The sequence below is a fragment of the Glycine soja genome, chromosome 10 (genome assembly GCF_004193775.1).
Source record: "Glycine soja cultivar W05 chromosome 10, ASM419377v2, whole genome shotgun sequence".
NCBI classification, from domain to species: Eukaryota; Viridiplantae; Streptophyta; class Magnoliopsida; order Fabales; family Fabaceae; genus Glycine; species Glycine soja.
In genome coordinates this window covers 44,677,461-44,699,205 of record NC_041011.1, presented here as the reverse complement: position 1 = coordinate 44,699,205, position 21,745 = coordinate 44,677,461, and the positions used below count along the sequence as shown (strand labels likewise).

At 34.0% G+C, this 21,745-nt stretch overlaps 3 protein-coding genes across 5 annotated transcripts; 2 read left to right on the top strand and 1 right to left on the bottom strand.

Moving 5' to 3' along the window:
* The first annotated feature begins 209 nt into the window (after positions 1-209).
* Positions 210-5,345, top strand: LOC114372506 (glucosamine inositolphosphorylceramide transferase 1-like). The gene is made up of 4 exons (XM_028330092.1): positions 210-765; positions 1,036-1,158; positions 2,972-3,139; positions 3,286-5,345. Exons 1-4 carry the CDS (start codon positions 436-438, stop codon positions 4,969-4,971), a joined length of 2,307 nt encoding a protein of 768 aa, XP_028185893.1. The 5' UTR covers positions 210-435; the 3' UTR covers positions 4,972-5,345.
* Positions 5,346-7,972: 2,627 nt separating this feature from the next.
* LOC114371919 (3-phosphoinositide-dependent protein kinase 2-like) lies at positions 7,973-15,478 on the top strand. Its single transcript, XM_028329238.1, has 11 exons — positions 7,973-8,674; positions 9,720-9,900; positions 10,062-10,114; positions 11,660-11,761; positions 11,836-11,944; positions 12,032-12,110; positions 12,440-12,605; positions 13,551-13,685; positions 13,816-13,979; positions 14,410-14,632; positions 14,957-15,478. Exons 1-11 carry the CDS (start codon positions 8,495-8,497, stop codon positions 15,038-15,040), a joined length of 1,476 nt encoding a protein of 491 aa, XP_028185039.1. The 5' UTR covers positions 7,973-8,494; the 3' UTR covers positions 15,041-15,478.
* Positions 15,479-17,567: 2,089 nt separating this feature from the next.
* On the bottom strand, positions 17,568-20,164 carry LOC114372480 (probable phytol kinase 1, chloroplastic). 3 transcript variants are annotated; one of them, XM_028330051.1, is made up of 6 exons: positions 19,816-20,164; positions 18,851-18,918; positions 18,612-18,743; positions 18,370-18,485; positions 18,156-18,270; positions 17,568-17,951 (listed from the first exon to the last, which is right to left on the bottom strand). In XM_028330051.1, the coding sequence occupies exons 1-6, from the start codon at positions 20,104-20,106 to the stop codon at positions 17,765-17,767; spliced, it is 909 nt and encodes a 302-aa protein (XP_028185852.1). In that variant the 5' UTR covers positions 20,107-20,164; the 3' UTR covers positions 17,568-17,764. The 3 variants fall into 3 exon arrangements, with proteins under 3 accessions (XP_028185852.1, XP_028185853.1, XP_028185854.1); XM_028330052.1 differs by having other exon boundaries at positions 17,633-17,951; positions 18,851-19,210; positions 19,816-19,949; XM_028330053.1 differs by having other exon boundaries at positions 17,633-17,951; positions 18,851-19,217; positions 19,816-19,929.
* Between the last annotated feature and the right edge of the window lie 1,581 nt (positions 20,165-21,745).

Here is a 21,745-nt window from a genome sequence, read left to right as displayed (position 1 = left end):
CAAATAGCTTCTCCGGTTCTTCTCTCATCTATTGTCCCGTGCTTGCTCCGCGTTGAAGAGTTACGTTATTCGTCATTGGCAGCGAGTACTATTCAACTTCACACGCGCGCAATTAACGTTGGACCAGATTATTGGATTAATAAGCCAATTAAAACCCATTTTTCTATTTAACACTAAGTGCCGAAATAAACGGTATATATAGCAGACCACCAAGGTAAGGAAGGTCCAGTTGCACAACAATTCCCAAAATTACAACCTTGCCCTCGTCAAAGAAAAAATAAGCAAAAAACTCTCACACAGAGAAAGAGACTTAAAAAAAAACGGGATTTGTTTTGCTGGGTTGGGTTGTGTGAATTGTGAAATGCGGGTGACGGAGTTGCAACGTGCCACGGCGGTGTAAGATCTTCCGGCGGCAACGAGCATTTCTTCGGCGAGATGGGTTCGGGGCAGATTGGCGGCGGCGGAAACGGTGGTGGTTGTTCTAACGGCGGGAGTTGTTGTGATATGAGTGTGAAGTGTTCGTGTAGGTGGAGATTGGAGAACCAACAATACTACAAGCGGTTATTTTCTTCGGGTTTCATTTTCTTCTTTGGGTGTTTCGTTTTGTTCGGATCCATTGCCACCCTCTACGGTTGGTTCGCTTTTTCGCCTACAGTGCACACCGCACTTTCCTCTTCTTTCGGTTGTCGTGACGACAATGAGGGTTCTTGGTCTATTGGGGTTTTCTACGGTGACTCACCTTTCTCTCTTAAGCCCATAGAAGCTGTAAGTTTCTTTCTTGGGATGGTGTTGATGTTCATGTGCATGTTTGTGTTAATTTCTCCCTTAAAGTTATCATTTTTAAAATGAAAAATTTGAAGAAAATGTTTTTTTTTTTTTTGTGGGGATGGGAGGATTTTTTTAAGGTTGTTGGAGTGTTGGTTTTGTTTTGGTGGAGTGATGTGGTGGTGAATTATTTTAATTGGGGGTTTGGTTTTGTGATGTGGGGTGTTTTTTTTTTTGGAGGATGATGGTGGTGTTGATTATTGTGTGCAGGCGAATGTATCAAACGATGAGACTGCTGCTTGGCCTGTCGCGAATCCTGTGGTGACGTGTGCTTCAGTTTCTGATGTTGGTTACCCCAGTAATTTTGTTGCTGACCCTTTTCTTTTTATTCAGGTAATAATAATAATAATCGGTTCTTGCTGTCACCTTTGGTTCCCTCCTTCATCACGTTTCTATCTGGTGCTTCTGATTCTGTGAAATAGTTTTAGTACTTTCCCCCTTTTATTCCTTATGTGTCTGCAATTTTTACCGGAAAAATCCTACCTTTTTCTTATTTTGCATACTGTTTTGTTTGCCAAGTCAGGGTTTGGATTCAGTTATGAATCTGTAGGGAGAGAGAGGTTTGGTTTTAGAACGTGTATGGAAACAGTGAAATCTAATACGTCATGTTACTTATAGTTATTACTATTTGTCTGGAAGTTTGGATTAACTTGCATGTTTCTGGAGAAAATTGCTTGGAGCTTTAAATTTGACATGGAGCGATACCTGTATGTTTGGGGGAGTGTTGGGGCAATTGATTTTAAAATGATGTAATTTATGTTTGTTGGATGTTTTTCTTTAAAAGCAAGTTAGTACTAAAACTATAAATTTTTTCTATCTTATACAAAAGTTATCTAAATTGCTTCAATTCAAAATCAATTTTAGGTTCAGAATCAATTCTTTATCATGGAATCAATCATGTGAACATTTATCTAAAATCATGTTAAACTTGTATTTTGACATGCTTTTGTTTTCGATAATCCAACGTGAAACCAAACAGGCACATAGAGCTTTTTTCTGGTTGAAAGTAGGGAGCCTGAATCTATATAATATGCAAGTAATATTTTCTTAGTTGCTTGAGATGATTCCCTACTTGTTTACTTAAGTGAGAAGCTGCTGAAAAGTTGACGAGGAGGTCAGAATTTGTCAGATTGTAACAATTGAAGTGTAAAATGAGATGGAAATTTCTGGCTAGGTAGTGCTCGAGTGACATCCTGTATTTTGTTCCTATCTGCAAGGTCTTGCTCTTATCTGCAAGGTAGTAGGGTCCTTACTAATACTATGTGTCATACTTAGAGAGTTTCATAGCAGAACCATCAGTTGTTTGTACTTTGTACTTTGTACTTTTAAGTACCTAATATTAGTATTCTATATAACATGAAAAGTAGGCTTCTATTGTGTCATACTTAGAGAGAATTCTTTAGTTAAATAATCTGTTGTTTGTACTGTTAAGTACCTAATATCAGTATTCTATATAACATCAAAAGCAGGCTTCTATGCGTCAAACTTATAGAGAGGATTCTGTAATTAAACCATCAGTTGTTTGTACTGTTACACATGCATTATTAGTATTCTATATAACATGAAGTAGGTTTTCTACTCAATCTATATATCCGCGCGCGCGCGTGTGTGTAGCACAAGGGATTTATCTTCTTTTTTTATTATAACTGGGTATTGTTAAACCTTCTGAGTTTTAGTGCCATCACTTATTCAATAACTTTAATAATTGAGGTTCTCTTTTGTATAAAAAAGAAACAGTGTCTCTTTAGTTGTTCATGTTGTATAATTAAAAATAAAGCTAGTAGGAATAGATCCAATGAAAGAGAATGTCTAGAACAGTTCTGGAATCTCTATCAGCCTTATGTCCATACTCCACAGTGTCAACTTTTTGTCTTAGTCTGATATCTGAATGTGTATTATGAACATTTGATAAACTGTCTTCAAATGGAAAAGGTGTAATTATTAAAAGAAGGTTGTAAATATTTGCATGTGCACTAAGAAGAATATGAATGACTATGTAGATGCGCAAAGAACAATTGAGTGGTGAGAAATATTAATGGAGAATAGGTCAATATCTCATTTGAGGTGTCTACAGCTTTGAAGTTTCTTGTTTTCTATATGAATAATCATTGTGAACCTATTCACTCATATTGGTATTGCAATTCAGGGAAATACTTTTTACCTGTTCTATGAGACGAAAAATTCAATCACTATGCAAGGTGATATTGGAGTTTCAAAAAGTACTGATAAGGGAGCAACATGGCAGCAGTTGGGAATTGCCTTGAATGAGGATTGGCATCTTTCTTATCCTTATGTCTTTGAGCATGATGGCCAGGTATTGTTCCTGACAAAAATAATGTGTATGTTTAGTTAGAAATATGATGCATATGAACTTGTCTAATGCTCTTCTACTTCTCAAACTAATTATTGTAGTTAAATTATAGTATAATATTCATTTTTTTTGCTTGTTCGCAACTTCAGATATATATGATGCCTGAGGGAAGCCAGAAGGGAGATCTTCGTCTCTACCGTGCAGTTAACTTCCCTTTGCAGTGGAGGTTGGAAAAGGTCGTCATGAAAAAGCCCCTTGTTGATTCTTTTGTCATCAATCATGGTGGGAGGTATTGGCTTTTTGGGTCAGATCATAGTGGTTTTGGCACCCAGAAAAATGGGCAGTTGGAGATTTGGTATAGCAATTCACCTCTTGGTCCTTGGAATCCTCACAAGAAGAATCCCATTTATAACATTGATAGGAGCTTGGGAGCTCGCAATGGAGGCAGGCCATTTAAATATGAAGGAAATCTTTATCGTATGGGTCAGGACTGTGGTGATACATATGGGAGAAAGTTGCGTGTTTTTAAGATAGAAACTCTCACTATTGATGAATACAAAGAAGTTGAAGTACCCTTAGGCTTTGTTGAATCAAACAAGGGTCGAAATGCTTGGAATGGGGCTCGATACCATCACTTAGATGTGCAGCACCTGCCATCTGGTGGGTGGGTTGGTGTCATGGATGGGGATCATGTTCCTTCTGGAGATTCAGTCCGGCGATTCACGGTTGGTTGTGCTTCTGTTGCGGTCGCTGCTATACTCATTGTACTATTGGGTGTGCTACTTGGATTTGTGAATTGTATTGTCCCTCTGAATTGGTTTATTCATAACTCTGGGAAGAGAAATTTTACTGTCTTGTCTTGGGAAAGGTCAAATGTGTTCTGTTCGAGAGTAAGACGGTTTTGCAGCCGTCTGAACCGAGCCCCAACATTTCTCCGTGGTAAAATAAAGCATAATGCTTGTGCTAGGAGGTTTATTCTTGCCATAATATTTGCTGTGGGAGTTGGATTGATGTGCATAGGAGTGAAAAATATTTATGGTGGTAATGGCTCTGAAGAACCTTATCCATTGAAAGGGCAATATTCCCAGTTCACATTACTAACAATGACCTACGATGCTCGACTTTGGAATTTGAAAATGTATGTGAAACATTACTCAAGATGCTCTTCTGTGCGGGAGATAGTGGTGGTGTGGAACAAGGGAGTCCCTCCAAAATTGAGTGATCTAGATTCTGCAGTACCAGTAAGGATCAGGGAAGAGAAAAAGAACTCTCTGAATAATCGGTTCAATGCCGATCCATTGATAAAGACACGAGCAGTCCTTGAGCTTGACGATGACATTATGATGCCATGCGATGATGTTGAGCGAGGTTTTAACGTGTGGCGTCAGCACCCAGATCGGATTGTTGGATTCTATCCTCGGCTCATTGATGGGAGCCCGTTAAAATATAGGGGAGAAAAATACGCCCGGTCGCATAAGGGGTACAACATGATTCTTACTGGTGCAGCTTTTATTGATTCTCAAGTGGCTTTCAAGAGGTACGGGAGCAAGGAAGCCGAGAAAGGTAGGGAACTGGTGGACAAGATATTTAACTGTGAAGACGTGCTCTTAAACTATTTGTATGCAAATGCAAGCTCATCGTCAAGGACTGTTGATTATGTGAAACCAGCTTGGGCAATTGACACTTCAAAGTTTTCTGGTGCAGCGATTAGCCGAAACACGAAAGTACATTATCAGTTGAGAAGCCATTGCCTGATGAAATTTTCAGAGATGTATGGAAGTTTAGCTGGTCGTAAATGGGGATTTGACAGTAGAAAAGATGGTTGGGATGTATAGTAGGGGAGTTTTTGTTATAGGGTAGGTCGTTGCCAACTTTTGTATTTTTCATCTTTGCGGGTATAAAGTTTAGTCTTCTTTGTCCATACTTGTACCCCACTGTGAATCTTATTTTTAGGGGGTTTCCAATAGAATGAATGTCTGCAAGCAACATGTAAATTGGTTCCATAATGGCCTTTTCATGTTATATTTTTTTAATTTATGGCTCCAACCACCGGGGGTGTGGTGTGATTGAAGGAAAGAATGATTCAAGAAGGGTGAGTGAGACAAATGGAAAATAGGACTACAGATGTTTCCTAAAGACATTTCTTTCTTAGGAACTGTATTTCTGATCCTGGAATTGATTCTAATTAATTTTCATTGCTTTTTGACTATTTCCAAGCCTGTAAATGGTGGCTTTCATTTGTTCTTAGATTGACGTTGGTTTTTGGTTTAAGGGGGGATGAATATGAAATATGACAGATGGGCAATAATGGACAAAATAGACCAGAAAGTTACGGCATATTGATAGTTTGATCTCTCGTAATATTAACTACGTTGCCATGACCCTTTTGACAAATACCGTTTAAAACTTAGAAAATCAACCCTCCCTTTTGAGGGAATTGAAGGTGCATGAATACTTGTGATATCCGGAAGTATAAACAAAATAAATAAAAAAAATTAGAAAGGCTTTTTTGGAAGTATAAAAAGAATTAGTATATTTTGAAAAGACCTTTTTGGAATAGGGTCAAGTATTACACCTCTTTATCATTCATGACTCCGTTTGCGTTTTCTTACTTACATCAGGGTTGTCGGCGGGTGTTGGGTGATTGTGGGAGTGGTGTTTGAGTCGAAGGTGGTATTGAGTGGAGATAGAGCTTGCTTGGGAGAGGTAGGAGTATTTCTGCCCTTCAGGTTTTTTTTTTGGGATAAAAGTAAACTTCAACATATGTATTACTGTGATAATCCTTTTAAAAAAATAAACTAAGTGATAATTATACCAGAAAAAAAAGTCATAAAAATAGTCATTTTGGTGAACATGCGGTTATATCAATTGAATAGTTTTTAACTTAAAAAGAAAACAATCACCATTCAAGTTATACTATTTAACAAGGAAGAATGTTGCCCGATAATAGTATCAATATTTTGGGTGAAATCATTACGTTTTTTTTCTCTCTCTCTCTATATAGAGGGTGAAATCATAAGAAAAGCAACACTGTATTAAACATAAAAAATTAACCACCATTACAATTTTCATTAATTTTTTTACACCTTTACAACTTTTGAAGTTTCCCCCTCTCTCATTTCCATTAGATTTTTTGACCTGTGGCAAAGATATAAAGGGGACTGTATACAAAACGTAAATTTAACATTTTTTTGAAAGGCCTAATGTAATAGAAAAGATCAATACTAAAAGTAATAGTGTGTGACTGTGCCAAAATAGAAGTGCGACATTTTATATATATTATATAAGGCCACACACAAACCGGGTTAGGTGGCCAGATCCCAACAAAAAAAACATAAGCAATACTTTTTTATAATTGAAATAGAGTCGTGTGATTGCCCGTTCGAATAAGTTCAAGTAAAAAATCAGTGTGATTCACTACAAAACTGACTATCTCTATAATTATCATAGTTTTTTTTTAAATTAAAAGATATTTAGGATATTTTATTTTACATCCAACTAATTTTCTTTGATCAAATTGTCTTATTTTAAGATAAAGTGATATTTTTAGGTATATTTAACGTCTACGTGCTAAAGTCAAAAATTCGAATCTCAAATTTTGATAAAAGAACAACCTGTGTGAACAATTTTAAAATTATTATTGTTATTGAAATTATTATCTATTTTTTATTATTCCTTTTACTTATCTTACTTCTCTATTTATTATTCATTTCACCTTTAATTTTTCAATGTAAATATATAAAATAATTAGAAATAAAATAAAGTACAATTAATAAAATAGAACTCATTGTTAATTGTTTTTAATTTTCAAAAATAATAAATATTTTTCCCTAAAACATTGAGACTTAAAAAGAAAGCAAAGGAAACTCCCGTTTCAATCAACAAAGCATACATTTGGATTCCGCATGGGTTATAACATTTTTTTATTATCATAAAAAACAATGTAACAATTAGATTGTGGCAATCTTCAATAAAATAAAATAAAACAGTTTGCGGCAATTATTAAAATCGAACATGTAATAAATCCACGAGACTTTAGTTTCAGTTCAACTATTTAAAATTCGATATCTGAAACTAGAACCGAAATCTAGAACGAATATATTATGCTCAAGTTATAAGTATTCTTTAAAATATTGAATATTCACCGATTTTTTTTACCGAAATATTTACCAAATCAAGCTTTTTATTTATTTATTTATTTATATGTTAAGAAATCCATTCATTAGGAAAAGGAGGCCAATGGGTGACAAGCTTGCTAGCTTAGCTTTTCTGTTCAAGGATATGTACTGGGTGGAAGAGGTTCCACACCCATTGTACCAAATCTAGTTCTTACGTTAAAAAATATATATAAAAATAATTAACTACATAAAAGTTAGATAAGGAGTACTATTTAATTTAAAGACTACTCTCTCCATCACGCTAACTATTAAAAGTGGCTGTAGTTAACATCATTCAATTGTATATATTTAATTTTTTTTTCAAATTAACTTTTATTAGAATTTGATATAAAAATAACAAAAAATATTAAAAATAAAATCCAATTAAAAAATATATTTTAGGAATGCTCATATTAAATAAGATAAAATTAGTTGATAATTTGTTTATATGTAAGTCCAACGTACATCAATATTTTTTTTTCTTTTGTTTATATTTAAGATCGGTGAGAATATTTAAAAAATAAAAATACTTTAAAATAAAATTAACAATTAATTTAATTTTTTATTTACGAAAGCTGTGGAGTGTGGATTTATTCTAAATATAGCGTGAAGAGTGGAAATATAGTGGTGTGAGTATTGTTACGTTATTGGTAATGATAAGTGGAAATGCAGTCAAAAGGGTCAAAGAATTGAATCCAATGTTGGAATTGGCATTGGAAAGAGGACAGTGACAACAGAAAAGCATGAAATTGCACAAAAGGCTTTTATAATGATATGCATTCCCTTCCCAATTCCCATGACAGGTGTTCTGTTTGCCTTGTTCCTGATTTAAGCCATAATAGCCACAAAGAGAGAGAGAAAGAAGGCATGAGAAAATGAATGAATGATCTCCATCATCATTCCCTTCCCCATGTGATGTGCCACTCCTCTCTCTAGGGTTTTCAATCCCCCAATTTCAATCGCAGCCCAACCCAAAGCTTTTCCAGCTTTCCCATTCATTCGCACAATTCCCTTCGCCCTTTTCCTTTTCGGCCAAAAGGGTCTCCGGCGCTTCGCCTCTCTTTGACCGTTCCGGGCTCGCCTCCCCAGGCCTCTTGAGAGAGAGAGAAAACTGCTTTTCTAGAGAGAGAAAGTCACCATGGGATTGTAGAGTGGAGCTTCTTCCCTTGTTGCTGTTGTTGTTGTTGTTGGTGACCGAGCAATGTTGGAAATGGAGAAGGATTTTGATTCCAAGCTGAAGATTCAGGGGAATTCCTCATCTTCCAATGGTGCTGGGAATGTACAGAGATCCAAAAGCTTTGCTTTTAGGGCACCCCAGGAGAATTACACTATCCAGGACTTTGAATTGGGCAAGATCTATGGTGTTGGCTCTTATTCTAAGGTCTCACACATGGACTTTTGTTGTTTTCGTTTTGTGGGTTGATATTGGCTTACCTTTTTTTCTTTTGTATGTGTGTGTGTGCAATGTTTTGATGGATAATACATGGATCCTGTAAATAATGTTGGCATTGTAGTTCTGTTACTAAGACATGTTGGATGTTGGTTGCCTGTTGGATAATCATTGATGCTTATTATGTAGTAGAGATCATTGGGCAATATTGTCATCCTTGCTGCTATCTATTGTTATGAAGCACCGTTTGGTATCTTCATTTGGGAATTTTGATCTGCTAGGGTGATTATTCTTTGATATTTTGTCATGAATGGCTGCTAAATTCCACCCCTTCCCATTCTCTCTGATTTTTACTCAATAGGAAAGCATTCTACATTTTTCTGAGCTATCTATTGTTTGTTGATAGCCCTTATGGTATTGTGAATTATATTCAAAGATTCAGCTTCAGAAATTAAGCCATTTTGTTTCTAAACAAATGGATCCTTGAGATTATCTTTGATTTAATTAATGAGAATTACATAAGTTGTAGAGCTGGAAGTAAAAGAAATAATAGGCTGTAGGAAATGAAGCGAACTGAAGGAACAATTGGCTTGATTGTGTGGGGGGTTTACCCTGCTGGAACTGATATGAAACCACTAATGCATAAAATCGGCAATATGTTCTCCCTTTGAGTGTACTATTGTGATGCTTTACTTCTTTTATGGGGAATTCCACCCTGCTTCTGGCTTGCCATTAGTAGTGTGAAATTCCCCATTCTTTTCCTCAACATAGTACTTATTTAAACTGCGTTGATCTCAAATACGAGTATGTGACATCTTACTGAAAACATATATTTTTCCCCCTTTTTCTACTTTTATGTGATATCATATACTGCCTTTGCTTCTGTCTGTCTGGCTCCCTACACTTTCTCTGTCTCATAATTTGTTCCATTTTGGGACTTTTTTTTCCCCTCTGTTATATATGCTGAACAGTTGTTTGAGTGGATTTATCTACTCTTGTAAATTATCACCAAATATCTTTCTTCTTATGCTTAAAGGTTGTGAGGGCAAAGAAGAAGGACACTGGAATTGTGTACGCATTGAAGATCATGGACAAAAAATTTATTACCAAAGAGAACAAAACAGCTTATGTGAAGTTGGAACGCATTGTGCTAGATCAATTGGATCATCCAGGCATTGTGCGGTTATATTTCACATTTCAAGACTCATTTTCTCTATGTAAGTATTCGTAGGTGTATTTTACCTTTACACTTGCTTATGCTCTGACTTACTCCTCTCTGATACCTTTTCAACTCTAGCTTTTGCTCACCTTGTTTGCCAAGTTGGTTTATATTTATTTTGACGTTATTTTTTCCCCTTTTTCTTTTACATCGGTGAAGACATGGCACTTGAATCCTGTGAAGGTGGAGAACTTTTTGATCAAATAACCAGGGTAAGCTAACATAAAACTTCAAGGCACATAGAACATGCGCTGGGGTATACATAATTTGTTTGAAAAAATCTTATAGAACATGTGCTGAAGGTGTTAGTCCTGCACTACCCAAGTTTAGTCCTATGTTAGGTCTTAGTATTAAATTTTAAAACAATGATATTTACTTTGATTTTGTTATGCTCTTTATACTTTTCCATAATTTCTTTTAACATAGGCTTTTCTAAGATTCAGGATAACTTAGTGTTGTCTTTTTGATGATTTGATCAATTCTTTGAATACACATAAGTGAACATTTTGAAAATGAAGGATGTTTGCACTTCACCTTTTGAAGCTTCTTGAAATAACAATAAACTTAGTTTTTTGCCTAGACCTACTGTTCACTCAATTTTTCCTGATTGACTAATCCCCATTCTAATTCTTTTAGCAGAACATTCATTCGAACATTAAAATGAACCATGGTTAATGCTAAGTATATGAGATGACATATCTTTAGATTAAAGATTTATACCCATGCAGTGTGGTGCCATGGTCAACCCCCCTTCCCATTAATAATATTGTTTCACCAGGTGCATTTGTTCTCTCATCAGAGAATACTTAATTTCATCAGAGAATTGTCAATCCTTTTTTTAGTTTAGTATCTTCAATCTTATTTAGCAAGTATGAAGCTGTGAGCATCTAAAACATTGACTTAAATTGAGTATTTTACAGTCTGAACTCCTGTCTTCGCCCTTTTACCCCCACCTAAAATAGACTATTTTACACTTTACAATGTGAAGCTATGTTTGGTTTTTCGTTTGGAGAGCTCTTAACTCAGTTTGGAGAGTAAACTCATTTGGGTAACATGTTTGGTTACTTCCAAAAGTATGTGTTTACAATCAAGCATCCTTGTGACAAGGGCATATTTCCTTTGAGAAATTGCAATACCTGCCTGGTATTGAGCCACTTCATTTTCAAGAAAGTATTGCAATTTCCCTAAATCTTTGGTTAGAAAGTGCTTGAATAAGTGTTGCTTTAGGTCCTTAATGTCAATATCAATATCATCTACATACACCACAGAATAAATAAGTTCATTCAAAGATGAGCATCTAATTGAAGACTTGCAAAAAGTTTGCAGTGCTAAATAGTATTCATAAATGCACTATTTTTTAGAAAGGTATCAAACTCTGATTCCCGTATCAGCTGAATTAATAACCATTGCCCCCCTTACCCTCAGTTCAATCAAAATGTTACTTTTGTACTGTCATATTTTCTGTATCATCGTTCATCAGCTGTGTCAGGGTACTCTTAAGAATCTGTGTACTCTCAGTACTGTTAGGAACATGGAAGTTGTTAATTTGTAAGCTAGTATCTTTGTGCATGCTTGTTACTGCATGATATCTACTAGCAAGCTTTTCTGGTTTCTGTGTCAGGGACTCTCTTTAGAAGCTATTTTGTACTTTTAGTACTTTTTGGGATATGGAAGTTGTTAATTTGTAAGCTAGTAACTTTCTGCATGCTTGTTACTGCATGATATCTACTAGCAACCTTTCTGATTTCTATGTGCAGAAAGGTCGTCTATCAGAGAATGAGGCACGATTCTATGCAGCTGAAGTTATCGATGCTCTTGAATACATACATAATTTGGGAGTCATACATCGTGATATTAAGGTAGTTCTGTGGCATGATTATACTGCATCATTGCCATATATGGCCATGTGAATATTAAATTTCTTCAACTGCAGCCAGAGAACTTATTACTTACCGCTGAAGGACATATTAAAATAGCCGATTTTGGGAGTGTGAAGCCTATGCAGGATAGCCAAATAACTGTCCTTCCAAATGCAGCATCAGGTAAATAGAAGCAATGTTGAAGCTGCTTTTATAAGTTTTCTTTTATATAGTATTTATATATATTTTTTATTTTTGTATTTTTTCTAGATGACAAAGCCTGCACTTTTGTGGGAACAGCTGCTTATGTTCCTCCAGAGGTTCTTAATTCCTCTCCAGCAACTTTTGGGTAGGGACTAAATTACCAATGTAATACAGATGAATTCTGTTATGATAATATTATTTTTTATGGCCCCATCATGATGTTAGCTCTCTTTTGAATATAGTCATTCATTTTTATCCAAAACAACTATTGTTTCTTGTGCCAGTTTTCCATCTATATAGATTTTTCACTTCAGTTTGTTTTTTTTCTTTCAAAATCATGGGTTATTTTTGACAATTCACATGTTAAGTTTGCTCATGCACCGAGTTTTTTCATTTCTTTTGTTTCATACCAGGTCCCTATATAATAACTTTTCTTCTGTGTTTTGTTTTCCCCCCTCAAATATATCACAACAGAAATGACCTTTGGGCACTTGGCTGCACATTATACCAAATGCTTTCTGGAACTTCCCCTTTTAAAGACGCAAGTGAATGGCTTATTTTTCAAAGAATTATAGCAAGAGAACTTAGATTTCCAGATTACTTTTCTGACGAAGCAAGAGACCTTATTGACCGCCTGTTGGTTAGTATTATATGACCGTGCACTTAGAAATCCCAGCATATCATGTTCTATATAATTTTTATGCATTGCTAATTGTTTAAAAGAAATATCCCTTTTCTATTTTTGTGAATTAATTGGCTACTCCTTAAATTGACATATTGAGATCATAAAGCAGTGTAACGTCCAGGATTAAGGTGTTTCATTTCTGACCTTCTTGAAGGACAGTGTTGTGAGACGGAGATGAATTTTGCAATTTTGATTTTTTCTGTTGATTTGGGAGTAGTACCAATGGTCAATTTCATTCCTCTAACCAGTACCCATTGATTTCTATTGGTTGTCGAGCTTGGAACTTTTTTGTAGTTGTTTTATTCACTTTCATTTATTCCAAGGTACTTCTGATACCTTGGAAATCTAGCCTTTGAAAATGCTAGGTCACTTGGGATGGGGGTGGGGGTGATGGATCACATTGGTGCATGGTGTGAATAATAACAGGAAGCAGGAAGTTATACTTGTAGGCTATTGGATAACAGACATAGGGTGCATTTGATGCAACATTGAAGGACAAGTGAACAACACAAGCAGAACAACTGAGTTTAAGAAGCTGAGCCTTGACACTACTTTTGTTGTCTATTGTATGGTAGTAGTTGATGCACAACACTAGTGCTTCAGCTTTTAGAAAGTCAAAAACACCCCAGCAATTTTTTTCCCTAGAAGAATACTACCATGCATGAAAATTGAAAAGACATCATGTTTTCTAAAGTACTTGACTGCATATTAATCAAACTTATCAAGGTATGGTAATAAAAACATTATAGTAGATAAACATGAAAAAATATCACATTGATTGGTAATGTTAAAATTCCTTTAATGTATGTATGACAACGATTTTAGTGTGCTTTAAGATGCATGCTGTGGGTTATTAATTTGTGAAATTTTAATTTTAATAGCAATGCAATTTTGATGCAGGATTTGGACCCCAGCAGGAGACCAGGTGCTGGACCTGATGGTTATGCTATTTTAAAAAGTCACCCATTTTTCAAGGGGGTTGACTGGGATAACTTGAGGGCACAAATTCCTCCAAAACTTGCTCCAGAACCTGGGGTACGACTTCCATTCCTTTGCTCTTTGAAATGTTATTTATGGAGAATAAGAAAAGGAACCTTCATTTCTTATCCTTTTTATTTGTTGATGAACATAAAGTTTCTAACTCTTGTGTAATTTTCACTTGTAGACTCAGTCGCCTGCGTCTGATGATGTTCATGACTCATCGTGGAGTCCTTCTCACATTGGGGATGGTTCTGCAGCTTCGGTTAGACAACCTGACGGTGCTACATCTTCTGAGGGGACTGGTCACATAACTAGGCTAGCTTCAATTGATTCCTTCGATTCAAAATGGTATGCAAAGCTTCCTTTTTTATTAGTATGATTTTGCATCTAATCATATTCTAGTGATGGGCAATTGGTATAATGTGTTCACTTCAAAGAACTGTATGGATTTATTTATCCTTTTGGAATACATAAGTGGGGAATGACTATGTTAGTTTTAATGTTCAGTTGCTTTGCTCATCCTTAAGACAAAAAATAACAGCCACGTTGAGGTCTCATTTGATCTAATGATATTAATTTACATAGATGTTTGATTATAATTTCGTAATAATCTCTCCCTGGTACGGTATTTAGAGAAGTTGCATGCTCATATAGAGATAAAAGTTCGTTCCCACTCACAATCAGAAAAATAACATTTAGAAAAAAATTAAAAATAAAGACAACAGTGCCACTCCATGTTTACCTTGTCAAACTGTCAAAATTTATGCTCATCTTACAGGCAGCAATTTTTGGAACCTGGGGAATCTGTTCTTATGATCTCTATGGTGAAGAAATTACAAAAACTAACAAGCAAGAAGGTGCAACTCATCCTTACCAACAAACCAAAGCTGATCTATGTAGACCCATCAAAGCTAATTGTGAAGGGAAATATAATATGGTCTGATAATCCAAATGATTTAAGCATCCAAGTGGCTAGTCCATCAAATTTCAAGATTTGCACAGTAAGTTTTCTTTTCTTCACCGGTTCTTGTTATACAATTTGCACAAATTTATAAATGTAGAAAACAGTACGTGTGAGAGTTCAAAGTCAGATTCCAAGATGGCCATGCTAATAGTTGAAACATTTAAGTACGTAACACCTTAGCAAACAGCATGACCTGAAAAGGGCTTTGATGTAAAAAAAATTCTTGCTATATTTTAAGTGATTTTCCATAACTTGCAATACCCCCCTAGCACTCACTTGTATAAATTCAACTTCTTAATCCTATCATATTTTGAGTTGTTTCAAACTTCTATTTTTCTTATTAAATAATGTAATGGTGCAGCCTAAAAAGGTAATGTCGTTTGAGGACGCAAAGCAAAGAGCATGGCAGTGGAAAAAGGCAATTGAAGGACTTCAAAACCGGTGAATTTATTCTGGTTTTGTGAACATATTCTTTTAGATATCCTCTTTATTGTTCAGCAAGAGGGATAAAACAGTTGACTGCCCAACAATCAATTATTCATTAAAAGAAAACAAATTCGCAGATTTTGCTGAAGCTGGTTCTAGCTAATTCCTCAACACAGCTTAATTTTGTGATGAGTTCTTCCATCCTCTTTCATGCTTCGAAGGGACGATAAAATGTGGAAGTTCTAATTGTAGCTATGTCTGAGGATGGACCCAATACTTTGTAAGAAAAAAAATGGTTTTTTAATTATATATTAAATATTATGAGTTGGAAGATGATATCATTCTAGTTGTCATAATGTATGAATCATTGAATTGCTCAACTTTATTGTTTCTTCAGCCCGTGGTTAAACAGTGAAACCATCTTGAAATTTCAAATGGATAATTTGGCCCTTGGCTATCTGTAAATAATATAGGTGTAATCTGGCAATTCTATGTAGTTTTAGGCATTGAATAGAAATGTGTTGCTTCTTAACAAGCAAATTAGAGTGCATTTAGTAAGCTCTGCTGTAAAAGTACATCTCATAAAGTCAATCACTATTTATTTGTTGTGCTGAGATAATGTGTCTAGAATCTAAATAATGAACCACATGCAATGAAGAGAAACACTCTGTTGCACTTGTAACCCATCAAAATTTGCTTCAAGTGTGGTCCAGATTGCAGATGAAGCAAGACTATATACATTAATTAGTCGTTCCACTGTCCTTGGACTTGCCATCAATATTGGTGTATTCTGATAACCAATGGGGGCACACAAATTTTATTGCACCCAATGTGAATATGACACTTCCTTTCTACCAACATAATTATACCTAAAAGTCTGGTGGTGAATTAATTGAGGTACCAAAAACGATTAATAAGGACCTTTTTTTCCTTTGGCAAGATATTTTGCATAATTAAGAGACTAATTGTTAGTCTCAGAATGATTGGTAGGAAAAGATATTAAGTTTTTATTGAAGTGACTGCCACATGTATCATCCAAAGTTTTAAGTCGCTTTCAACTTTTACGTCAATTACAATGTGGATGTATTTAGCTTCATTATTGAAGTCACAGAACATTAAGGCTTGGAAATTTTATCATTTAATTTTTATTATTTTATAAATTTTATTAATTAAATTTTATTTTCAGAATTTTATCACCTAAGTTTTAATTCTTATATATTTTACCACCACTTACGTGTTACAAAAGAAAACTCAAAGATAAAATAAAATGATGATTACCCAATGTGATGGTAAAATATAAAAAAAAAAATCAGATGATGAAATTAGGGATGTTTATGGGTTACGGAATTGATTAAAATCGTTCATGTACGGGTTGAATTACGAGTTTAGATTTATAGATCCGATCAAAATTAAAACGGACATATAATTTTTTTAGAATTATTTAAATATGGATAATACGGTTTCATTGGAACTACAAGTGTTGAAACCTAAGTGTCAGGATTACTAGTGTTGGAGTTCCTTAAGGTATTATTTTAAGGTTTAGGGTTTGATTTTAAATACGCCTAATATTGGGACTCTTGAATTACAAGTGTTGAGATGACTAGTGTTGTAATTTCTTAAGGTATTACTTTCATGTACATTTTTATTCGTTTTACCTTTTATCATATTTATTTTTTCTGCCATGTTTATAATATTAATGGATCATATTTTGTTCATTTATTTCGACAAATCTGATTGCAACAAATCTAGTTGTAATAAATCTAATTGTAGCGAAACTTATTGCAAAAAATTAGTTTATAAAAAATAATTGTAATTCAAACTATTATAGTAAATCTTCTTGAATAATTTTTTGTTTTAATTTGTATTAATTTATTTTAGAATATTATGTTAATGATATTAAATGAATCAATTTTACTACTTTCAGACATTTGATAATATTGTGTTAATTGTATTAGATATTTGAATAAATCATAATATAAAATATTAGTTCTAAGAAAAAAAGATCAAATTTAAATGGATGATTCATTGATCTGAACTAAACCAAATCGAATGAGCTGAATTAGACTGAGTTTCAAAAAAAAAATTATGAAAATCGAACCGAATCAACCGATCAAATTTGATTGAATTTGATTTTGAATTTGACCAAAATCGAATTAGGTAAAATTTACAAAATTATAAAGTTGGTACTAAAATTTGTAAAAAACAAAAACTTAATGATAAAATTCACAATATAATAAAAGTTTAATGGTAAAATTTAGCATAGAAAGGATATTTGGAGTATATTCCAAGACCCCACTTTGGAGGGACTGAGTCCAAACGGGACGAGACAAATGCAAAATTGCCATTGCACAATCAATTCCCTGCCATGAAAAATCTGCTTTCGTACACCAATCATAATAATTAGTCTTATTTTAAGCCACTAGTTTGGATCCAATTCTTGGGTTTGGAAGTAATTTTCGAGGAGACTAGGTATCAATTGTGTTAGACTACCGTGCGTTTTTTATTATAATTTTGTGTGCTAAATTCTTACAAATCCTATACCAATAAAAAAAACAACAGATATTTATCGTGTTAATTAAAACACCAACACAACAAAATACTTGACCCATTCTTTATGCTATAAAATTTTCACTAATTTCTTTACAAGGAACAAACTAAATTTCATATTGTCGCACTAGCAGGAAAAAATTGGATAGGGAAGGCAAGTAAGACATTACAGGGGAACTAGGTAGACTCCTAAGAGTTAATGATGGAAAGTGAAAAATGCCACTGCCATGGTAGCTAGTGGAACAGAAATGTTGTCATCTACTACCTTAGTAATGGGAAGAGACTCCACCAATGTTGCCACGAAAGAAATAAAAGCAACTCTGGGCAGAGTGCTTGCCCAATCCAACTGCACATGTCCTAAAACTGAATAGTAGTAGAGCATCCTACAAGCAATAATAATAATATCAAAAGCATCACGTCAAATCAAATCTACTTGAAACAAAATATTTTCCCATTTTACATGTAAATTTAGTTCATATATCCTGCCATAAAGATAGGAATAAGACTGAAGCTGATCAATAAGCCAATTTCCTTATGTGTAAAAAACGGAAAGTTGTGTTGAAAAGTTGGATAAGATTGTAACACACCCTATTGAAACCAAGAATCCAAAGACAAGCATAGACATGCTACCGGCTAAACTCTTATGTTCATTGTAGGGAATCTTCATGGACCCATATCTTCTACCAATGATATCAGCTATGCCTGCAAAACCATCAAGTTCAACGCTGAATAAACAAAGCAGAAAAATCATATATTAGATAGGAATATAGAGAGGAAAGTGTGTATTTATTGTTATATTACCATCCCCTGCACACATCATTGCCAAGGAGATCACACCAATTGGAGACTCACGCCAGAACACAAGAGCAGATAAAATCAGTATCAGAACATAATAAAGGGGACCCCTTAGCAATTCTCTGCAGGCACATGAATGAACATTTAATGCCCAGACAGACCAAAATTTGCAGTTTTTGAACAACACCTCCCATGAGCAAATAAAACCAAACCAAGTTGACAAAAATAGAATGAAGACATTTATTTACAGTGGATCTCCTTCTCTGGTGACGGATTTGATGAGTCCCTCATCAGAAGCCAGTGAGAGACCATTGACCAAAAGCCTCAAGCAATTGACGAGAGGAACAAAAGCGGCAAAGTAGCGAGCCTTAGGGGAGTTGCTATCCTAGCATTAACATCAAAACATTCAAACAAAGCAGCAGCAGCAGCAGCAATCAATGCATTGCAGTTCACACACCTTCCTCGTATGAAACATAAAATGGGGTACCTGAAAATAGGCCAAGAAACCAGAAAAAGCAAGCCAGATAATATATGGACCAGCTTTCTGCTCAGACCCTGCCCAATCAATTTTCGCAAACCCAGTGAGTCAGTCACATCATAGCCTAGCACCAACACACAAATCAAAAAACAAGAACCAAAACACAAATTGAAACCAGCAGATAAACATCCTAGGTTTGCAAAAGGATACATTTTGTTACTTATACTTAAATTTCGATTGGAATGACTGCCACAACAATTTCAATGCCAGTCATAGGGGAACTAATCACCTCCCAACAATGATTAATGATTTCTCTATATGCACCCGTCGGATTCAAAGTCTTAATCACATGCTTAAGGAGTCGAAGTCCTAATCACTTGAATTAGTCATTGTTAGTAGAGTATGATTAGAGTAATTTCTTCACAAATATTTGAAGAAAAAATATATATAAAAATAAAATGAATTGTGATTTTCTTGTAAACTAAAATTAATTTAACTTTATTTTGTGGATGTGCTCTTGTTACGAATAATATCTTTAATATTATGACTTTGTTAATGAAGTGAATCTTGTATAATATTTGTTTTATTATGGTAAACCTTCAATTCAATTTAGACGTGTTGATCATAAATCTTTTTAATCATATTTATTTTTGTTCTTATTTACTTAGTTTCCGGTTAAGTACATCGTACTACTATCTAGTGTTACAATTATACGAAAATAATTATACTACCAATTTTCAAGACTTACCCGTGCATACGTGCGTACGATACTAAACTAGTTTATAGAAACAGTGTCATATAAGTTAATTTTAGATCACGAAAAATAAAATTAGATTTATTTTATTTTGTATTTATTTTTCCTTATAATTGTTCAAGAAAAAATTTATCCAAATAAAACTTGGAAAACAGATTCAGTTTTGGAAACTGTGTAAGTGCATGCAAGCATTGAAGAAACTATATATATATAGTTGTACCTGTTGGAGGATGTTTCTCCGAGTGAGTTCGTCAAAGGCACGGACGAGGGCGTAACCGCCGCCAAGAACGCCGACGGTGGCTCCGGCATTGTAGAGCAGATCTTCTGCTCCGGCGCCGGGGACAACAAAGCGCGGCAACCTTTGATCCAAGCGGACAGCTGGCGGCACGCCGGGAGAACACAGAAACCGCACAGTGTGGTTTGTTGTTGGGCTGTTCCGGGTGGTGGTGGTCGGCGGCGCACGGTGGTGGACGGCGGAGAAGACAAGTAGGTGAGAGGATAAGAGCGTCATGATTCAAAAGAGGACAGCAAAAATAACGAGGAGAGATGGGATAACCTCTTTTGTATGTATATATTTTTTTGGTGAATTCTTTTTTATGTATATTTATTTCAGCTTCATTTGAATCTACTTTTCGATACTAATTTTACTATCAGAAAGAGGATTATTACAATAAAAAGTTTTACTTCATTCCATCACAAATTATTAATAAATTTATTAATTTTTAAAATAATTATTTTAAAATAATTCAAACAATAATTTATAATTAAATATAAGATTATTCTAAATGAACGATGATTAAACTCTTGTAATTAATCTCCTCTTGCATGTTTCATACCAATAAAAAAACAAATATAAAATAATTAAATTAGATGTACTCTCAATGCTCGCAACTTACAAATTGCGGAAATTGCGGAGTACTGTACATAGTGAGGAATAGACTTTCAGTTTTTTATATACTTTTTATATTTTTTTTATCGGAAGCACGTATTATACTGTAATTAATTAACTTTTTCATCTTTTAAATTTTTATATTTTATATATTTGATCTTTTTAAAATTTCATTTTTAATATATTTTCTTTTAAATTAATCTGAATTAAATTTTAATAATTATTTAAAAGAAAAACATCATTGGTTAAGACTAATATTATATTATGATAAAAAATATTAATTTAACAATATAATTTATACATTAAAGATATTTATTTATAATAAATTTAAGTATATAAAATAAATATTTATTATGTACAATACACAGATATTAATTACTACAAAGTTTACATGCAGCGCATATCAAATTATTTTTTAATTAAAATTAGAATTTTTATTAATTGAGAATGACGCAGTTATTTAGAAAAAAAATAAAAATAACATAAAAGTATTGTGCATGTGTTTTTTCCTTTAAATTATACCGTGATTCTATTCTACTAAAATTTACAATATACTTTGGCTGAGATATATTTTTACTATTATATGCGTGGCTGATTTATTCATTATAAATGCACTTTTTCCTTTGTAAATGGCTTTTTCTTTTTAACTGAATCAGCAAAATTTGTCAAGCTAAGTGCCCATTTAGTCAAAACTACAGGTGTCTTATTAGCTTGGAATAAAAATTATTAAACAAGGAATGAAATTGACACATGACTACATAAATATCAATTAATAGGAAGAAAATATATGAAAGATAATAGTATTAAAAATATGTGTTACTATCATTTGCTGTGTTTACTATATTTGTTTTATAAAAATCTCATATAATGATGGGAATGCTTTGTCTTGTTTTTTGGAACACTTGATTTGTTGAAAATATTATTTTAAGATTGTTCTGTGGAAAAAACAGTGAGTATCTGAGGCACATCGGATTTTATTACTTCCACCTGTTCCATGGGGTCCACAAATTAAGTGGATCAAAATAGATGACATGATAGTAATAATAAATTGCTTTCATCTATATGGTGTGGTTCACATATTAAAAATGGCAGTGTTTTTACTAGGTATTAACCGCCATTTACGGAGTATGTCAGGCTCATTATATCATGTCATTTGTTTATTAAAATAAAGCAGAAGCAGGTGCCCACGTCCTCCTGTGACGCCATTTTCTGATGCTCATTCATTTATGGTGTATTTGGTTTGATGACAAAAATAGGATAA